The 16,685-nt window shown below is 56.3% G+C and overlaps 2 protein-coding genes across 3 annotated transcripts; both read right to left on the minus strand.

The window, feature by feature from the left end:
* Nucleotides 1-2,412: 2,412 nt before the first annotated feature.
* TUBB3 (tubulin beta 3 class III) lies at nucleotides 2,413-11,718 on the minus strand. 2 transcript variants are annotated; one of them, XM_029925519.1, is made up of 5 exons: nucleotides 11,573-11,648; nucleotides 6,008-6,104; nucleotides 5,174-5,282; nucleotides 4,553-4,663; nucleotides 2,413-3,817 (listed from the first exon to the last, which is right to left on the minus strand). In XM_029925519.1, exons 2-5 carry the CDS (start codon nucleotides 6,011-6,013, stop codon nucleotides 2,742-2,744), a joined length of 1,302 nt encoding a protein of 433 aa, XP_029781379.1. In that variant the 5' UTR covers nucleotides 6,014-6,104; nucleotides 11,573-11,648; the 3' UTR covers nucleotides 2,413-2,741. The 2 variants fall into 2 exon arrangements, with proteins under 2 accessions (XP_029781379.1, XP_029781378.1); XM_029925518.1 differs by lacking the exon at nucleotides 6,008-6,104 and having other exon boundaries at nucleotides 11,573-11,718.
* A 2,830-nt stretch (nucleotides 11,719-14,548) lies between these two features.
* On the minus strand, nucleotides 14,549-16,685 carry MC1R (melanocortin 1 receptor). Its single transcript, XM_029925520.1, has one exon. The coding sequence runs from the start codon at nucleotides 16,022-16,024 to the stop codon at nucleotides 15,071-15,073; it is 954 nt and encodes a 317-aa protein (XP_029781380.1). The 5' UTR covers nucleotides 16,025-16,685; the 3' UTR covers nucleotides 14,549-15,070.

A 16,685-nucleotide genomic window follows, 5' to 3' on the forward strand; every position in this document is an offset into this window, starting at 1 on the left:
CTGCAGGGCTGCTGCAGGGTCCTAGGCTAGGATTACTGGAGTTAGCAGTAATTATTTAGTATAATCATCCCCTCAAGCGGAAAGTTATTTGTTGTGTTTCTGAAATTCCAATTTACCTGGGTGTCGTGTCCCGCCCCGGCCACTCCGACCCGAGGGGCGGTGAATCCTTGCGGGTTCGTGATCCTGAGGGAGGGAGAGAAAGGGCAGGAAGGGGGAGCACAGAGAGTAAGGACACAACACACGGTTTCCGATCAAGCCTCTTCCTTTTATTCAGAAAAACTGTATGTTATAAAGGTTTTCTAGGTGGGAGAACAAGGCAGCTGACCTAGGTCGGTTGCTAGGAAACAGGGTTAAGGGATTAAAGCTAGGGTAAAGAAGGAAATAAACTAAAGTTTTTAGCAAGGCACTGAAGGGCCGATACCACCCAGCCTGTAGGCAATTGATCTTTGTTCTATTCTTCTGGCTTCTCCTCTGACAGGGAGTGGCGCTTGCCTGCCTATCTTTGTAACTACCCTCAGGGAGTGACATATCCGGCTAGCAAATGGCCAACCAGCTGAATCTTTGCCGCTCCCCACACCTGGGTATCCTGTATTTGCTCTAGCATCCCTACCCAAGGATGAAGTAATCTCCTGGCCCCTGAGTACCTCCTGCAGGGGACGGGGCAGAGGGTCAGGACTACTTGAGGCTTCTCCCCCATGAGGGCTGGGAGTGTGCCCAGGTGTGGACACCACCGTCCTTCACCTAGGCTGAAATGGACAGGTGGCCCTGAGAGTGAAGCAGCCAATGAAGTGGCTGTCCCAAATGCCAGCCAATAGGCTCATTCACACTGGATGGTGCTGGGCCAATCAGAGCCTTTGTAGGAGGTTCTGCAAGACTGAGCAGCCACTGAGCTGGCCTCTCCTGCACCTTCATGCCATTGCATCTCTGCAAACAAATTCCCATTACTAATAAAAACAGATGCACTCAAGAGCTAACATTTATGGTCTTTATCACGGGCCACATCCTGCTCTAGCCACTCCCTGTGCATGTTCCTGTTTTGTGTTGCTGTGTAATGAAACAATCTGAACTCAATGGCATAAAGCATCAGCCATTTCATTATGCTTAGGGGTTTTGTGGGTAACGAACTCATGGAGGGCACAGGGCTGGCTTGTCTCTGCCCCATGATGTCTGCAGTGTAAGAAAACAGCAGAGACCTAAATGGCTCCTCATAAGAAAATAAAGCTAGAGCCGCTTGGGGGAGAAGTAGTTGAAGGAGAGGGCTGGAAAAAGAAGGCGTGAGTGAGTCCCCTCCCACAAAAGAATTCTGGGGAGTAACAGAGATGTGCTAGGGGGCTGGAAGTGAGGGGTTCCCACGCCTTCACCTCCCCACACCCCCACCAACACAGTCCCCACGAAGGTACCCTGCACATTCGTGCTGAGCTGGGTTGTGGGCCTCGGGAGAAGGAAGGAAGGGACTGCCCTGAGAGCCAGCGCCGCGAAGGCAGGTGACCCAGGGAAGCCAGTCTCATCGGAGAGACGTGAGGGAAGATGAAGCTCTCGTGGGTGCAAGTGCTCAGGAGGAAAGGGCAGTTTGGGGCCATTTTAAGCCAAGTGGAGAGGGTCACAGCCTTGGGCCAGACACTTGGCTCTGCAACTTGCCAGCTGGCAAGTGCCCTCACTTCTCGGAGCCTCGATTTCTGTGCCTGTGAAATGTGGATGATGATGATGCACACCTCGGAACATCGCCACGAACGTTAAATGAGGTATGTGTGCTGAGCTCTCAGGAGAAGGCCCAGTAAGACAGTGGACCTGGGGCCCAGGAGGCACATCTGTGATGTCCAGAGCCAGAATGACTTTTCTCAACACTGGCCAGGTTTGGGGGGGTCCAAAACCCTGTGGTTGGACACTGGGCACCCTACAGGCTCAGGAGTGCCACCAGGGGGCGCATAGGGCCAGCACATTGCTCCCTGCCAAGGGTGTGCCTGGGTGCGGTGGCCACAGCTTACTAGCCCCCACCAGCCCATTGCCAGGGCCCAAGACACACCCTCCAAAACACCACATTTTTCTGGGGAGTGTTCAAAATCTTCCCTTCCAACCTCCCATTAAGGTCTCTGGCTGCCTGCCCCCAACTTCCCAGATGAAAGCTCTGGAGTGTATCTCCCTATGGGAGACTAGGGATCGTTCTCAATCTAGGGTGAGCTGCACCTGGGGCTCTGGGATGCGATGCCATCGCCAGGACCCCACTTCCAGAAGCTCCCCAGGAGCTGCTCCTTGAGACACCAGCAGGCTCCAAGCGTAGCCCTGTCCCCGCCGCCAGCCTGGGAGACAATGACTCTTGGCTCTGCTCCCACTTGGACCTCCCTGTCTGCCCCTTCTCACCCCTTTGGACCCAACTTTCCAAAATAAAATGAAATCTCCAGCACCAGGCAGGGATATCTGACAGCAATAAATTTATTAAGTATCCCCCCCAAAAAATATAAACACAAATCAGTAAAAAACAAAAAAACAAATTAAACCATAAAACATCAGGCCTGCAGCTGACAATGAAGCAGACACAAAAATGGAGGTGACCTATGGTGGGAAGACAGGACTCACGTGGGGTGGGGATGCCGTAAATACTGGAGGACAAACTCTCAGGAGCCCTAGGGAGCTGTGACCAGAGCTGGCGGGGGCAAGCCTGGGGGTGTTGTCAGTAGCGACATGGCTCTAGGGGACAGGCCTCTTGGCCCTGGCCTCAGCCTGGCCCTGCCCCTCCCACAGCTTCACTTGGGGCCCTGGGCCTCGGACTCCTCCTCATCGTCTTCGTACATCTCGCCCTCCTCCTCGGCCGTGGCGTCCTGGTACTGCTGGTACTCGGACACCAGGTCGTTCATGTTGCTCTCGGCCTCGGTGAACTCCATCTCGTCCATGCCCTCGCCCGTGTACCAGTGCAGGAAGGCCTTGCGCCGGAACATGGCGGTGAACTGCTCCGAGATGCGCTTGAACAGCTCCTGGATGGCCGTGCTGTTGCCGATGAAGGTGGAGGACATCTTGAGTCCCCGGGGCGGGATGTCACACACAGCTACCTTCACGTTGTTGGGAATCCACTCCACAAAGTAGCTGCTGTTCTTGCTCTGGATGGCCAGCATCTGCTCGTCCACTTCCTTCATGGACATGCGTCCGCGGAAGACTGTGGCCACCGTCAGGTAGCGGCCGTGGCGGGGGTCACAGGCGGCCATCATATTCTTGGCGTCGAACATCTGCTGGGTGAGCTCGGGCACCGTCAGGGCACGGTACTGCTGGCTGCCCCTGGCAGTGAGCGGGGCAAAGCCAGGCATGAAGAAGTGCAGGCGGGGGAAGGGCACCATGTTCACGGCCAGCTTGCGCAGGTCGGCATTGAGCTGGCCCGGGAAGCGGAGGGAAGTAGTGACGCCGCTCATGGTGGCCGACACCAGGTGGTTGAGGTCGCCGTAGGTGGGCGTGGCCAGTTTGAGCGTGCGGAAGCAGATGTCGTACAGCGCCTCGTTGTCAATGCAGTAGGTCTCGTCCGTGTTCTCCACAAGCTGGTGGATGGACAGCGTGGCGTTGTAGGGCTCCACCACCGTGTCCGACACCTTGGGCGAGGGCACCACGCTGAAGGTGTTCATGATGCGGTCCGGGTACTCCTCGCGCACCTTGCTGATGAGCAGCGTGCCCATGCCTGAGCCCGTTCCGCCACCCAGTGAGTGGGTCAGCTGGAAGCCCTGCAGGCAGTCGCAGTTCTCACATTCCTTCCGCACCACGTCCAGGACCGAGTCCACCAGCTCGGCGCCCTCCGTGTAGTGGCCCTTGGCCCAGTTGTTGCCGGCCCCGCTCTGACCTGTGAGGCAGGGGGAGGGGGGGGGGAGGCAGGCAGGACACAGACTAGTCAGACCTCCAGTGCCTGCCTGAACATGCCTCTCAGAGTGCAAGTGTGGACACCCTGTGCCTGTCTCCCTTCTGTGCCCACCCCGTCACACTCCCTCCCTGGTCCTCCATCCCAGCCATGCTGTGTGCTGGGGACCCCGCTGTCTGGAGCCCACTGTTAAGAGTTCTAGACAGGAATTGAGAACCCAGAGTTGCAGCTCTCACTCTGCCTCCCCAGGGGGTCCTGGGTGAGCCTATCAGCCCTCCCCTGCAGCCCACCCACCCTCTGGCTGGCCACGCTGGAAGTGTAAGCCATAGCCTCCAGAACCCCAGAATCCTCACAGCTTGGGGTCTGAACGTGAATTGGTGCCCATCATTGGGATGTTGAACTCTGGAAGACAGAAATGGGGTGAGGCCCTCTTGATCACAGCAATGCTGCTTTCTCATGAACTTGAATTCTCTGGAGACTGACACCTGTCCTGCCAGCTCTGTAACAGTCTCTTAAGCTTAATTCTGTTTTACTCATGGTTCTCCTTGAAATGCACAACTGGTTTCTATTCTCTGCACAGAATCTTTTCTCTGGGCTCATTGCAAAATGGGAAGGTCAGTTCTGTCCTGCTGGCGGGGGCGACTTTGCTCTGTTTTTTTGCTGATCTGGATTTGCCTGTGAAGGGGTCTGCATCAAAGTGTGGGACGGGGGAAAACTTACCAAAGATGAAGTTGTCAGGCCTGAAGAGGTGCCCAAAGGCCCCAGACCGGACACTATCCATGGTTCCAGGCTCAAGGTCCACCAGAATGGCCCGCGGCACGTACTTATGAGCTGAGGGGGAAAAGGGTGGGTTATGTGGGTCACACAGGGGCAAGGACTCCTGCTGCCCTGCCCCCCCCCCCAGAGCCATGCTGTCACCACAAGTGCTCTGGGATCAGAGAGGTTGGAATCACATGTGAAATGGGGATCGTGGTCAACACCTCAGACAGCCAGGACCTCATCCTACATCCGTGGATATTTCACCTGTTCATTGTGGACATCATTTTACGCCAGTTGCTAAATAGCCTATGCTCTGGACCCTCCCATGGGCCCCCTGAGGGACTGCCAGGACCCTGCCCAGCCTTATCCATCCGTCTCTGGACTGCATATGTCATGTAGCCATTCCACAGGTTTGAATCTCACTATGGTGGCAGTTTCTGGGGTCCCTCATCTTTATTTTGGGAGTTCTAGGTCACACCTGCCAACCAGCCAATAGGTGGGCAGAGATGCTGAGACCCAGTAGTCAAGGAGCCCTGTCCCCATTCCTCCCAGGTCAAGCATGGGGGCAAGGTGGGAGCTCACAGGAGGCCTCGTTGTAGTAGACGCTGATGCGCTCCAGCTGAAGGTCTGAGTCCCCCACATAGTTGCCGCTGGGGTCTATGCCGTGCTCGTCGCTGATCACCTCCCAGAACTGCAGGGGGGAAAGGAAGGGTCAGCAGGTGCTTGTGACTCCCACCGGGCCCTTCCCCTCCCATGGACTCAGTCCTGGGTATAAATTATGGGGCCTAGACTTACAGCTTGCACTAACCCCTTTCGGTGACCTTGGAGAAGAGCCCCCAAGCTCTGTCATCTGTCAGAAAGTTGTCATAGTAAATATGCACATCCACTGTTTGCACGTTGGTGCTGCTTGGAGCCCTCAGAGGGGTTCCCGGCTCAACTGACACAGACTCAGGCCCCCAGACTCAGCTCTGCACTTGCTAACCAGGGTCCTTGGACAGCCTACTCCTCCATGAAGGGTTGGTTAGTAATCAACACCCTCTTGGGGTGGTTTTCATTATTTCCTCTTTTCAGATGAAGAAACTGAGGCACAGAGAAGATAAAGAACTGCCCACAGCAAGTGACAGGGCCCAGGGTGTATGTGCCCCTCAGTGTCAGGGCAAAGGATGTCCAGAGGCAAGGTCTGGCAGTGGCCAGGACACCATCAGCCTCAGCCAACAGGAACCACAGGGGCCTCAAGTGGGGAATGACTTGCTTGGGGTCGCCCAGTTGGTCCTCAAAGACCTCAAAGACTGACCCCACCCCGACTCCCAGGGCTCCCTTTCTCCACTGCGTGCCACCACCCATGCTGCTCTCTGTTGGGCAGAAGACCACAGTGCTCCCCAGGTTCTGCTCCTGTGACTGTAGCAGAAGCAGGACCTGCATTCAGGAACGGCACCACCTCTTTCCAGCTGTGTGACCCTGGGCAGGTCCTGAAGATTCTCTGTGCCTTGAGCCCCTCATCTGTTCAGTAGGCCTGATGGTGAAAACAAATCTTTGTGGGAATAAAGCGAGTTAATCTGTGTGGAGCATGTGAATGGGTGCACATAGGTAAGCACTCAAAGACACACTCCCTGGGTGAAAGGAAGCTACCCAGAGCTCTGCTCTCACCCCAAGGGCATTTCCAAGCTGCTGTGGAGCACTGTGGGCCCATGCAGGGAGGGTCATTGGTCACACGCTGTGTGACTTCCCAGGGCCCCTCCTCTTTGCTCCTCAGGGTTGGAGTGACTTTCAGAAGATGAATGGGATGAAGGCTTTGAGAAATAACAGGCTGCATATGAGTCATGTGCTGGCAAAAAGACGGCTCAGTGGAAAAAGCAGTTAGCAACCAATTTGTACCTACTAATCTATATGTAGATGTCTCTAACAGGCACACAGAAGTCTGCTTGAGGGAGCTGTATTTGGCAATGTGACTCTGGGCTGGGGGAGAGTTCTTTTCTCTGTATACCCTTGGGTTCTTTTGGAATTCTGCGTCACATGTTAATTTCTAAATAATGAAAAAAGATTAGTTTAAAAATATTTTTAAAACCCTGATAATTATGGGACGGCTGGGTGGCTCAATCAGTGAAGCATCCATTTGTGACTCAGGTCATGATCTCGGAGTCCATGGGTTCGAGCCCCACATGGGGCTCTGTGCTGACAGCTCAGAGCCTGGAACCTGCTTCAGATTCTGTATATCTCCCTCTCTTTTTGTCCCTCCCTCTCTCTCACATTCTGGCTCTCTCAAAAACAAATAAACATTCAAAAAAAAATTAAAACACTGATAATTATGAACAGTATTATTATTATAAAAAGTCTTGGCAGGTCATCCAGAAAAGCTGTTATCAGATGTCATTCTTCAGCAAGGGTAGGGGCTGGACTTGTTCCCTGTTCTGTCATTGTTAATTGTTCTTTTTACATTGTGTGTGCTAATTTTGTAATTAGAAAAAAATAAACACACAGAAATGTCACTGAGGTATTTGGGGCCTGATCAGAGCTTCCTACCACTGCTTAGATCGCCATGCTTGGATCCTCAGACCAAGGCCTGTGTGAGAGCCTGAGCCAGGGCCTTGGTCCCCTGGGTTCCAAGATATCCCAAACCTGTGGTTTCAAGGCTACCCACAGCCCCTGCAGAGGAGTGGTAAGCTCAATATAACAAGGGGGGGCTCAGGGGAGAGTGATTCTGTTACCCTGCCGTCAACATATCTGCAGAGCATTGTTCAAAACGCATCTATGAGAAGCATGGTCTTCCAGGAGGTGATGGGCCAGATCCATCCCAGCACCAGTCAGTGCGTGCCAGTGACCCCACTTCTTGGGACCTGTTTTGTCAACTGTAAAGTGGACATGATAATAGTACCCACATCAAATGGTTAGCACAAAGCCTGATGGGTTCAGCAAGTGTTGGCTTCATTGAGTTAAAAGGTCTTAGGTGCTATTTTTTTTTTATTTTAAGTTATATTTATTCATTTTGAGAGAGAGCACGTGAATGAGTGGAAGAGGGGCAGAGAGAGAAGGAGACACAGAATCCAAAGCAGGCTTCAGACTCTGAGATATTGGGCTCTACAGAGCCCGACATATGGCTCAAATTCAAACTATGAGATTATGACCTGAGCCAAGTCAGATACTTAATTGACTGAGCCACCCAGGCGCCCCCCCCCTTAGATGCTATTTAAGTTTGTAAAGCCATATGTACAGATAATAAAAGTTAAAAAATCAATATACTTTGAGATAGTGTGGTGCAGTAAAATAACATCGCTGATATGAGCCTATCTCCAAGATGCATCTTTAAGGGAAAGGCATATTACATAATGATGTATAGAGTAAAAAAGGAAACCTCACAAAAGATGCTATATTTTTCTACAAAGATACACAGATGACATGCACAAGAAATAGGCTGGAAGAATGGAAACAAAATTGTCCCCAAGGAAAGCAGAACGTGGAGGCATGAATGAGGTGGTGGGAACTTTGACCTTATCTGCAGTATTTCATCTTTTCAAAAGAATACATTAGTAATTGCTTTTGAAGTTAAAACTAATAAAATGTGATTCTTAAAAAATGTTTTAATGTTTTATTTATTTTTGAGAGAGAGAGAAAGAGACAGTGTGAGCAGGGGAGGGTCAGAGAGAGAGGAAAACACAGAATCCGAAGACAGTCTCCAGGCTCTGAGCAAGCTGTCAGCACAAAGCCCAACACGGGGCTCGAACCCACGAACCGTGAGATCATGACCTGGGCCGAAGTCGGACACTCAACCGACTGAGCCACCCAGGCGCCCATAAAATGTGATTTTAAGTAAGAGACGCCTATGTGGCTTGGTCGGTTAAGCATCTGACCCCGGATTTAGGCTTATGATCTCACAGTTTGAGAGACTGAGCCCCGTGGGAGGCTCTGCGTTGACAGCGTGGAGCCTGCCTGGGATTCTCTCTCCCTCTCTCTCTGCTCCTACCCTGCTTGTGCGTACTCTCGTTCTCAAAATAAACTTTTTAAAAATCTCAAAAAACTAAAATAACTATCTTATTAGTAAAATATTTAATGTATAATGAAATATATTTTAATTAAATAAATCATTATAATCATCACTACAGCTGAGGAAACTGCCAGATGGTGTGTGGACCCCAGGGCCAAGACCCCCGCGCCCTTGGCGCTGTCCGTGGTGCTGATCCTTTGCTGTGTCCGCGCTCGGGCGGGTGAAGTGTTTGGGCGGGCACAGGGGCCCCAGGGTGCGGCGGCTCAGCCAGAGGGAGGGCTGGCGGATTCAGGGCCGTTAAGCCATTTTAGGAGGTCTTTCCCAGCCCCGAGCACAGAGAGCGCTACCCTGACCCATTTAGGAGGCGCTGGGAGAGGAGACGTGTGCGAGGAAACCGGAAATCCCTCCCCCCATTGGCGGTCAGGGCCAGGACCAGGGCCCGCCCCTCCCAGGCTCCGCCCAGCGGCCGAGAGAAGCGGGTGCAGACAAAGGCTCCTGATCGGCCCGCACCCCAGGGGAGGAGGATGAGGCCCCCAGACTCATCAGCCTGTTGTATGAACGCGGTGGGGGTGGGTGGGTCCCCGCCCGTCCTGATGTATCCATGCAGACCTAGACTAAAAACTCCTGCCGTGTCCCTCCTGGGCGAGTGCCTCAACTTCCCAGAGGGACCCTTGGGGGGAGGGCGATGCCCATCTCACCACATACCTGTGAGGTGATGCGCCTAAAGCACCTGGCACAGCGCTCAATACGTAGCAACCATTGTCATGAGTCAGTAATGCAGTCAAGCTAACCCTCAGGACAGGTGTGTTCTCTCCTAGCTCCAATCTCCCTGACCTCCCTAGACCCCCCCCCCCTACAGCCAGGTCCCTCCTTAGTGCAGGGACCCAAGCTGAGTCAAGCACCACTCACGGACCTGCAAGCACCTGTCAGATGCTGATGATGATGAAAAGGAAAAGTCTGCTCTCTCTCTCACCAGGGAGCCCCAAAGGAGCATGGGATTAAGAGACAGAAATGACCAACGAATTGCCCATCCACAGGGCAGATGGCAGCATCTGCTGAGCAGACAAATTACCTGCATGGGGTCTAGCCTGAGGGCTTTGAACACTTTCTTGGTCTCTGGAGACTTTCCAAGACAAGGAAGCCAGAAGGAAACTGTTCCACGGCTGCCACTGGCCACCAAAGAAAGGCAGCAGTGGAAAAGGAAAAAAACAATTCCCCTACCCGCAAAACCCATTTCTCTCTGGTTTGAACTGTTAGAAAGGATCAGATATTAATTATAAATATTTATCTTATAAATAAAACAACATAAGGTAAGAAAATCAGCCCAAAAGGAATAAAAAGGAATAAGCAACCTGTAAGAAGCAGGAAAAAACCTCAGCCGAGGACACTATCCAGCACTCAGGCTATTGCCCCTGCATTTCTCCCTCCTGGCTGCCCCCGGCCCCCGCCTCAGCGACACCTTGGGTGTGGACTTGCCTTGGCCTGATACGTGTCTGTCCTGGTCATAGAAGGGAGGGCTGCATAACTGGATCACCACACGCCCAGGCTCAGGCAGGACTCAGGGCTGCCCTCCCTCCCCCCAGTGACCCTTGACCCCCCCCCCCAGGAGCAGATGTTCAGGGCAGGCCTGGCCCGTGTGACCACATTAATAAGCCCTCCGCCCCTCCCACCTGGCCAGGGCAGCTGTCAGTGACTGCCCCAGGAGCCCTGATTTGATTTGAGGCCATCATCCCCTGGGGCTCCCTTCCTGGGGCAGACACAGCTGTCTCTTTGGGTGATTAGGGAGTCTCCCTGGTCCCACCCCTCCACCCCATCCGTGTCGCCTCCACCCTAGAGAAGATGCAATTTACATGTCAGCCACGAGGCTGCCCCAGCCCTGTTGTAATTAGCTTTTTGTTCTTGCCTGGTTTCCATGGCAACAGCCTCCAGAGGAACCTTTTTCCTAGGCCCCTTCCCCTCCAGGACCTGTCTCCTCCCACAGCCTCCTTTGGGAAACCCGCCAGGCACCATTCCCACCCCTGGCCTTGGTCCTGACAAAGCCACTCCTGTTGCCCCGATTTGTTCCCAGGGGTGTCCCAGTGGGCACCAGGCCCCACCCACTTAGCCTAAACCCTGAGCTGGACGTCTGCAGAGCGTGGCTCTGTCTTGCACTTGCTGTGTGACCTTGGGCAAGGGGCAATCTCCAGAACGTAACACCTGTCTCCTGGGTGCCAGCGGGGGTTATGCCACCTCTCTTGCCCTCAGTCCCAACATCTGTAAGGTGGGCTAGCAACAATGGAGGGAGGAGCCCGGCAGTGAAGCAGCTCTCCATCCCGGGAGCCCGGCTTTGTTCCCGCGTCCTATCCCCAGATTCCATGGTCCCTGGGTGGGCGCTGTCCAACTCCACAGGGGCTCTGACCAGGCTGGGCTGAGCTGAGGGAGAGTCCCGTCCTGGACCAAGGTCACCCGGAGTTTGTGCCCAACGCTTCCCCCAACAAAGGAACAGGGTGGGGTCAGGAAGCTGAGGGCTGTAACAGGGAGGTTAGGGACATGGGGGTGGCCTGGCCGCTGGGAGGACATCCTATTGCTGGGGGGTTTGGAGCACGGCAGACAGAGGGGACGCCCCACCCAAACCTGCCCATCCCATCCATCTCGCTCAAGGCTTAGTGGGGACCCCGCAGAAGAGGGCCACGCCCAGACGGTCCCCGCAGCTGCAGCCGCGGTGGAGGGAGCTCAGCCGCGGACTCGCGCCGTGCTCCGGCAGGCCAGAGGTGCCCGGGCAGGGACAGAGGACAGAGGGCGCGCAGGTAGCAGGGCAGGGATGCCGGTGCCCCGGCCGCCCGCCGCGGAGCCCGGCTCGTCCCTTTGTTCTCGGCTTCGCAGGGGCCAGTGCGACGCGGGGTGCGGCTCACAGGGCAGGGGCGCCTCCCTGCTCCCCTCCCTCCGGGGCCCGGCTCGGGGTGGGGACGCAGGTTGCGCGCCGGTCTCAGGGCCCGGGGCGGGGTGGGGGCGCGCCTCCTCACCTTGGCCCCGATCTGGTTGCCGCACTGGCCGGCCTGGATGTGCACGATCTCCCTCATGCTCGGTGCGTGTGGCGGGCGGCTGCGGGACACGCGCGTACAGGCCGGGGCTGGCTGCGGAGGGTCGGTCGCCCCCGCCGCCCGCACTTATAGGCCTGGCCCCGCCCGCCGCGCCCGGCCTGGCGTCACCGGGCGCGGCCAATGGGAGGACGCCGCCGCAGAATGCGGCACCGGCCCTGCAGCATCAGCACCGCTCAACCCCACTCGGCAGCGTGTTGCGGCGCCTCCTCCTGCCGCCGCCAGGGTCTGGCGGCCGGCGGGGGGCGGGGGGGGGGCGAGCTGCACACTGAAAGGAGGGGCTGGCGGGCTCCGGGGAGGACAATGGAGGCTCCTCTCTGCTCTCGGACCCCGCCTAGGCAGCCCTCTCTGGTCCCACCGCAGCCCCACCCTGAGGCTTCGCGAGGACAGCCTTTCTTCCCCACACCCGTTCAGGGACCAACCCCTTGTTCCTACCCCAAAAGACCGAGATGGACGCCTCTCAGCTCCCTATATTGTGGCATGAAGGGACAAACAAGGTACTCTGAGTTCTGCTGGATCCCTTAGGGGTGGGGGACGCAGGAAAAGGCTGCAGCAGGCACAGAACCCTCCGGGAGGAAGCACGGGGCGGGGCTCAGAAACGCCAAGTCAGAGGGCGGTGGGTTACAACGGCAGCTTCTGCAGTGGGGATGCGACCCTGCCTGCCCCTCCCCTAGGGATCTGCCACGAGATTCCAAGTGTACCTTGCACATGGGCACAGCACCTGGCACGTGGCCACTGCTCAATGCATATTGGTGTCAGGAATTGGCATAAGGGCACAAGCCAGTCAAGGGATGGGCAGGCTGGGGGATGGTGGGCTGTGGTTTCTGTCTGATTAACTTCCTGACGTCACTTGTACCCCTAGACTCTTGGTCCAAGTGAGGCCAACACAACATGGTGGGGGGGGCGCTACGTAGTGAGATGGTGTGTGCATAAGGCAGAGAGTTTTCGGGAGAAACTGGGAGAGGGCCCACTGGTCAGAAAAGGAGGGAGAGTACAAAGCAGACATGCAAGCAGACACCGTCCTGCACACACATGTGCCACTGGCTTGATATTCTGGGGTCAGACGTTGTACTGAAACCATCTTCCAATAAGGTCCTTCTTACATTTCAGCACGAAAATCTTCAGGCTCTCAATCACAGTGCACAAAGGTCCCTCGAGCAGTGGCTGACCAGGCCTGTGTGTTCACTGGGTGTGGCTGTGCACAAGCCCCTCTTTCCTCTCCTGAAGCTCTCTAGTTTGGCTAGTCCAGAAATGGGTCTTTTGTTCTCCAGAGACACCCCTCCCCCACAACATGTCCATGATGTGGCTTTCTGTGGTTGGCTTCCGGCTGCCTGGAGCCCCTCCCTGCTTCCCCCTCCCCACCCACCGTTCAGAGGGTCTTCCTCAGAGCTGACTGCGCCTCCCCATCTGAGCAAAGGAGAAGCTTGGCAGCATCCTGCTGGCCAGGACCCATTGCCCGCATGCCCTGCCTCCCTGTGTGATGCGTCAGGCCAGGCCCACTCTCCCTCTGTCCCCTGAGGGCTCCGGTGCCAGGTTCAAAGCTGACTCACCATCCTGTCTCCCAGCAAAGGCTGGCCCTGCCGGGAACCAGCTCCTGGCCTGGAGGCCAGCAGTCTGGGCTGAAGCTGCCAGCATGGGTGGGGACTGGCTGAGACAGAGCTGGGGGTGGCTGGCTAGTGGCTGCAGGAGACCTCAGTATTACCAGACCTGCCTTCAAACTGGCTAATACCATCACTTTTGCCTCCATCGAACGTGTATCTGGAAGGGGTTGACTGTATGCTCAGTGTGTGTGGAGGAAGCCAGGTGGCTCTGCAGTGAGAGCCCAGGATTGCAACAGAGAGGAGGCCCAAGAGTTTCCAGCAACAGGCAGCATGGCTCACCCCAGGCATCCACTCCTTTGGGATGTGGACTTGGACAGTGCCCGGACAGACTTACTCCATTCTGGGAGGTCTTGCCTTAAATGCGTCCCAGAAGGGCAGTGCTGGGGTAGAGCAGACCTTACCCCCCAGGCTACTCTACACTGTGGGCCCCTCCACATTCTCCAGAACACACCTGGAGGGGTGGTAGCATGACTGGGCTGGGAGAGGGATGTGCTCAGGCTGAGGTCACATATGGGTCACGGGGGTCCAGCTTCTGCTGCAGCAGAGGGCAGTCTGGACAGTGTCCAGAGTCCTGTCACCACGGAGGTGACTGGGGTGGGGCGGCTTGCTCCTGCTGTCCCTCACCCTAGCTGCTCTGAGCTGGGTTTGCACCACGAAAAGAAAACTAAGACACAGGCCCAGAGAGGGTCTTGGGCCGGGTCTCAGGCACTCTGGTCCTTTGGGGCTATGGCTTTCTTTCTTCCTTTTTTTCTTTTTTAAGTTTATTTATTTTGAGAGAAAGAGAGAGACAGAGAGCATGAGTAGGGGAGGGGTGGAGAGAGAGGGAGAATCCCAAGCAGGTGCTGTGCTGTCAGTGTGGAGCCCAATGCAGGGCTCCATCCCACGAAGGGTGAGATCATGACCTGTGTGGAAATCAGGAGCAGGATGCTTAACTGACTGAGCCACTCAGGTGCCCCCGGGCTGTGGCTTCTTCACCTGGGCAGGCCAGCCACGGTTTCCAGCTGGTTTCTGGGATTCACCTCACCCTGCTCATCAGCCTCCACCCTACCCCTGCCCCTCCCCTCCTCCTCCCCTCTCAAGCAATTTCTGGAAAGAGGCAAGACTAATGGCGATGCTGCTGCACCAAGCGCAGTGTTTATTACCAGACTGTTTCCCAGCCCTGAGACCCTGGGCCGACACCGATTCAGGCCGACATCTTCTGCTTTGGCCTGAGCAGGCGCTGCCTGGCGCTGTCTGCCATATACATATGGTGCACACAGATCCCACCCCCGCCCCAGCTCCTGCCGTGCTCTCTGGTCACCACTGAGCCTTAGATCAGCCCCACCCTCCACTGTAGCTGCTGCAGACATGGTCCCTCTGCTTGAAACAGCAGCTCACTTCTGCCTGAAGCAGGCCTGTGAAGACAGGTCTTGCTGGTCACAAAGTCCCTTTTCCCGAGGCCTTCCTGGGGAGCGGCACTTGTCATTTGACCAACACAGAGATTTCACATCCCAACAGGCAGGGGCACAAATCCATAGACGTGGCAGCAAAGGTGGGCGTCCTTGCCTGGTGCCTGGGTGGAGTGGAGTGCTCCAGGAGCGGGCAGGGTCTCTTTCCAGGGGCCCAGGACCCACCTCTAGTGCCCGCAGCCCCACCATCTCCAATCTCCACAGCAACTCCTGGAGATCTGCGCCTTTCTCTGGCCCCAGAGGGTCCATGCATTCACACCTCCAAAGATCATCTCATCTGCCCCTTGGCAAGTGACTGCTCCCGTCCAGAGAATTCAGGTCACAGGATATCACCACCTCCCTCTGCCCAGCACCCTGGCCTTGAGCCTGCAGCCTCACCATGAGCATAGCAGTACCTCTTGGAGCGTCTTTCGGAGTTCCTGGCTGCGGAAGGCGTAGATGAGGGGGTCAATGATGGAGTTGCAGATGATGAGGGTGAGGAAGAGGTTAAAGTTCTTGAAGACACAGCCACAGACGGGGTGTTGAGGGCAGAGGACCATGAGTGAGAGGTGCAGAAAGAAGGGGCCCCAGCAGAGAAAGAAAATGCCCAGCAGGATGGTGAGCGTGGCGGCGCCCTTGAGGCCAAAGCCCTGGTGGATGGGGCGCTGCCTCTTATGGAGCCGGGCAATGCCCCGGGCATGCTGGCATGCCCGGGCAAGCATGTGGACATACAGCACAGCCATGAGCACCAATATGGCTACAAAGAAGCTGACAAGACAAAGTAGGACGGCCGTGTGATTGTAGTAGGCGATGAAGAGCGTGCTGGAGAGGACACTAGCCACCCAGATAGCTGAGATGGCCCGCCATGCCCGGGGCAGAGTGACGATGCTGTGGTATCGCAGTGCATAGAAGATGGAGATGTAGCGGTCCACAGCAATGGCGCCCAGGAAGCAGAGGCTCGAGACCATAGCGCCACAGATGAGCACGTCGATGAGGTCGTCCAGCTGCTGCACCACAGCAGCCCGGGTGGCCAGGGCGCCTGCCTCCAGCAGCAGTATGACAGCCGTCTCCAGCACGTTGCTCACACTCACCAGCAGGTCAGACACAGCCAGGCAGCAGATAAAGTAATACATGGGTGAGTGCAGGTTGCGGTTCTTGGCAATGGCAGCCACCACCAGCACGTTCTCCACCGCGCTCACCAGCCCCAGGCTGAGAAAGAGCCCATCCGGAACGGACATCTCCAGGCACTGGGGCCCCGTCTGGTTGGCAGCCAGCCTGTGGTGAGGGGTGGCTGGGGAGGTGGAGTTGAAGGAGCCCAGTAGTCTCCTCTGGGGGCCCTGCATAGACATAATCCCACCAGGGAATAGGAACGGGTCCTGGCTCTCTGGCGCCCTGCTCAGCGGTGCCTCCAGCAGGGCTCCTCGGTCCCCAGGGGGCTGCCCTCACCTTCACCTTCTCCCTGTCTGGACAGATGTCGGCTCGGGCACAACCCCGCTGGAAAGACCCCAGCCTCCCAGCAGGGTGGTCACCCTCAGCCGGGACCTCGAGCTCCCTGGTACCACTCCTCTAGTCTCTCTGGACCCCTGGACCCTCAGCCCACCTCCCCACCTCTTCTGTGGAGGTGCAGTTGCTCAGGTCCAGACACACATTTTTGTATGCCTCTTGCTGCCTCGTGGCCGGCCAGGCCTCCTGCTTCTCCAGGCCCGGAGTGGGCTGAGGTCTCAGAAAGAATGAAGCCTTTCTCCAGTTCTTCCAGGTCCCTGGAGCCCCTCCTTCTGAGGGTGGCCACATGATGGGCGTGCACCCTGGACGCACCATCAGAGAGCATCCGTGGTGCTCCAGCCTGCGCCAGGCAACACAAACGACATCCAGGGCTGTCCTCACTCCAAGGGCTCAGCTGGCCACCTCTCTGTTCACCTGTGTTCAACCATCACTCTCAGCCTGGCTCTGCTCCTGGCGTCTGTGTGTTTGTGTGTGACGCGGGGCCGGGGGTCTCCTCTAAGTCTGCCC

This window comes from Suricata suricatta, chromosome 16, assembly GCF_006229205.1.
Source record: "Suricata suricatta isolate VVHF042 chromosome 16, meerkat_22Aug2017_6uvM2_HiC, whole genome shotgun sequence".
Taxonomy (NCBI): Eukaryota; Metazoa; Chordata; class Mammalia; order Carnivora; family Herpestidae; genus Suricata; species Suricata suricatta.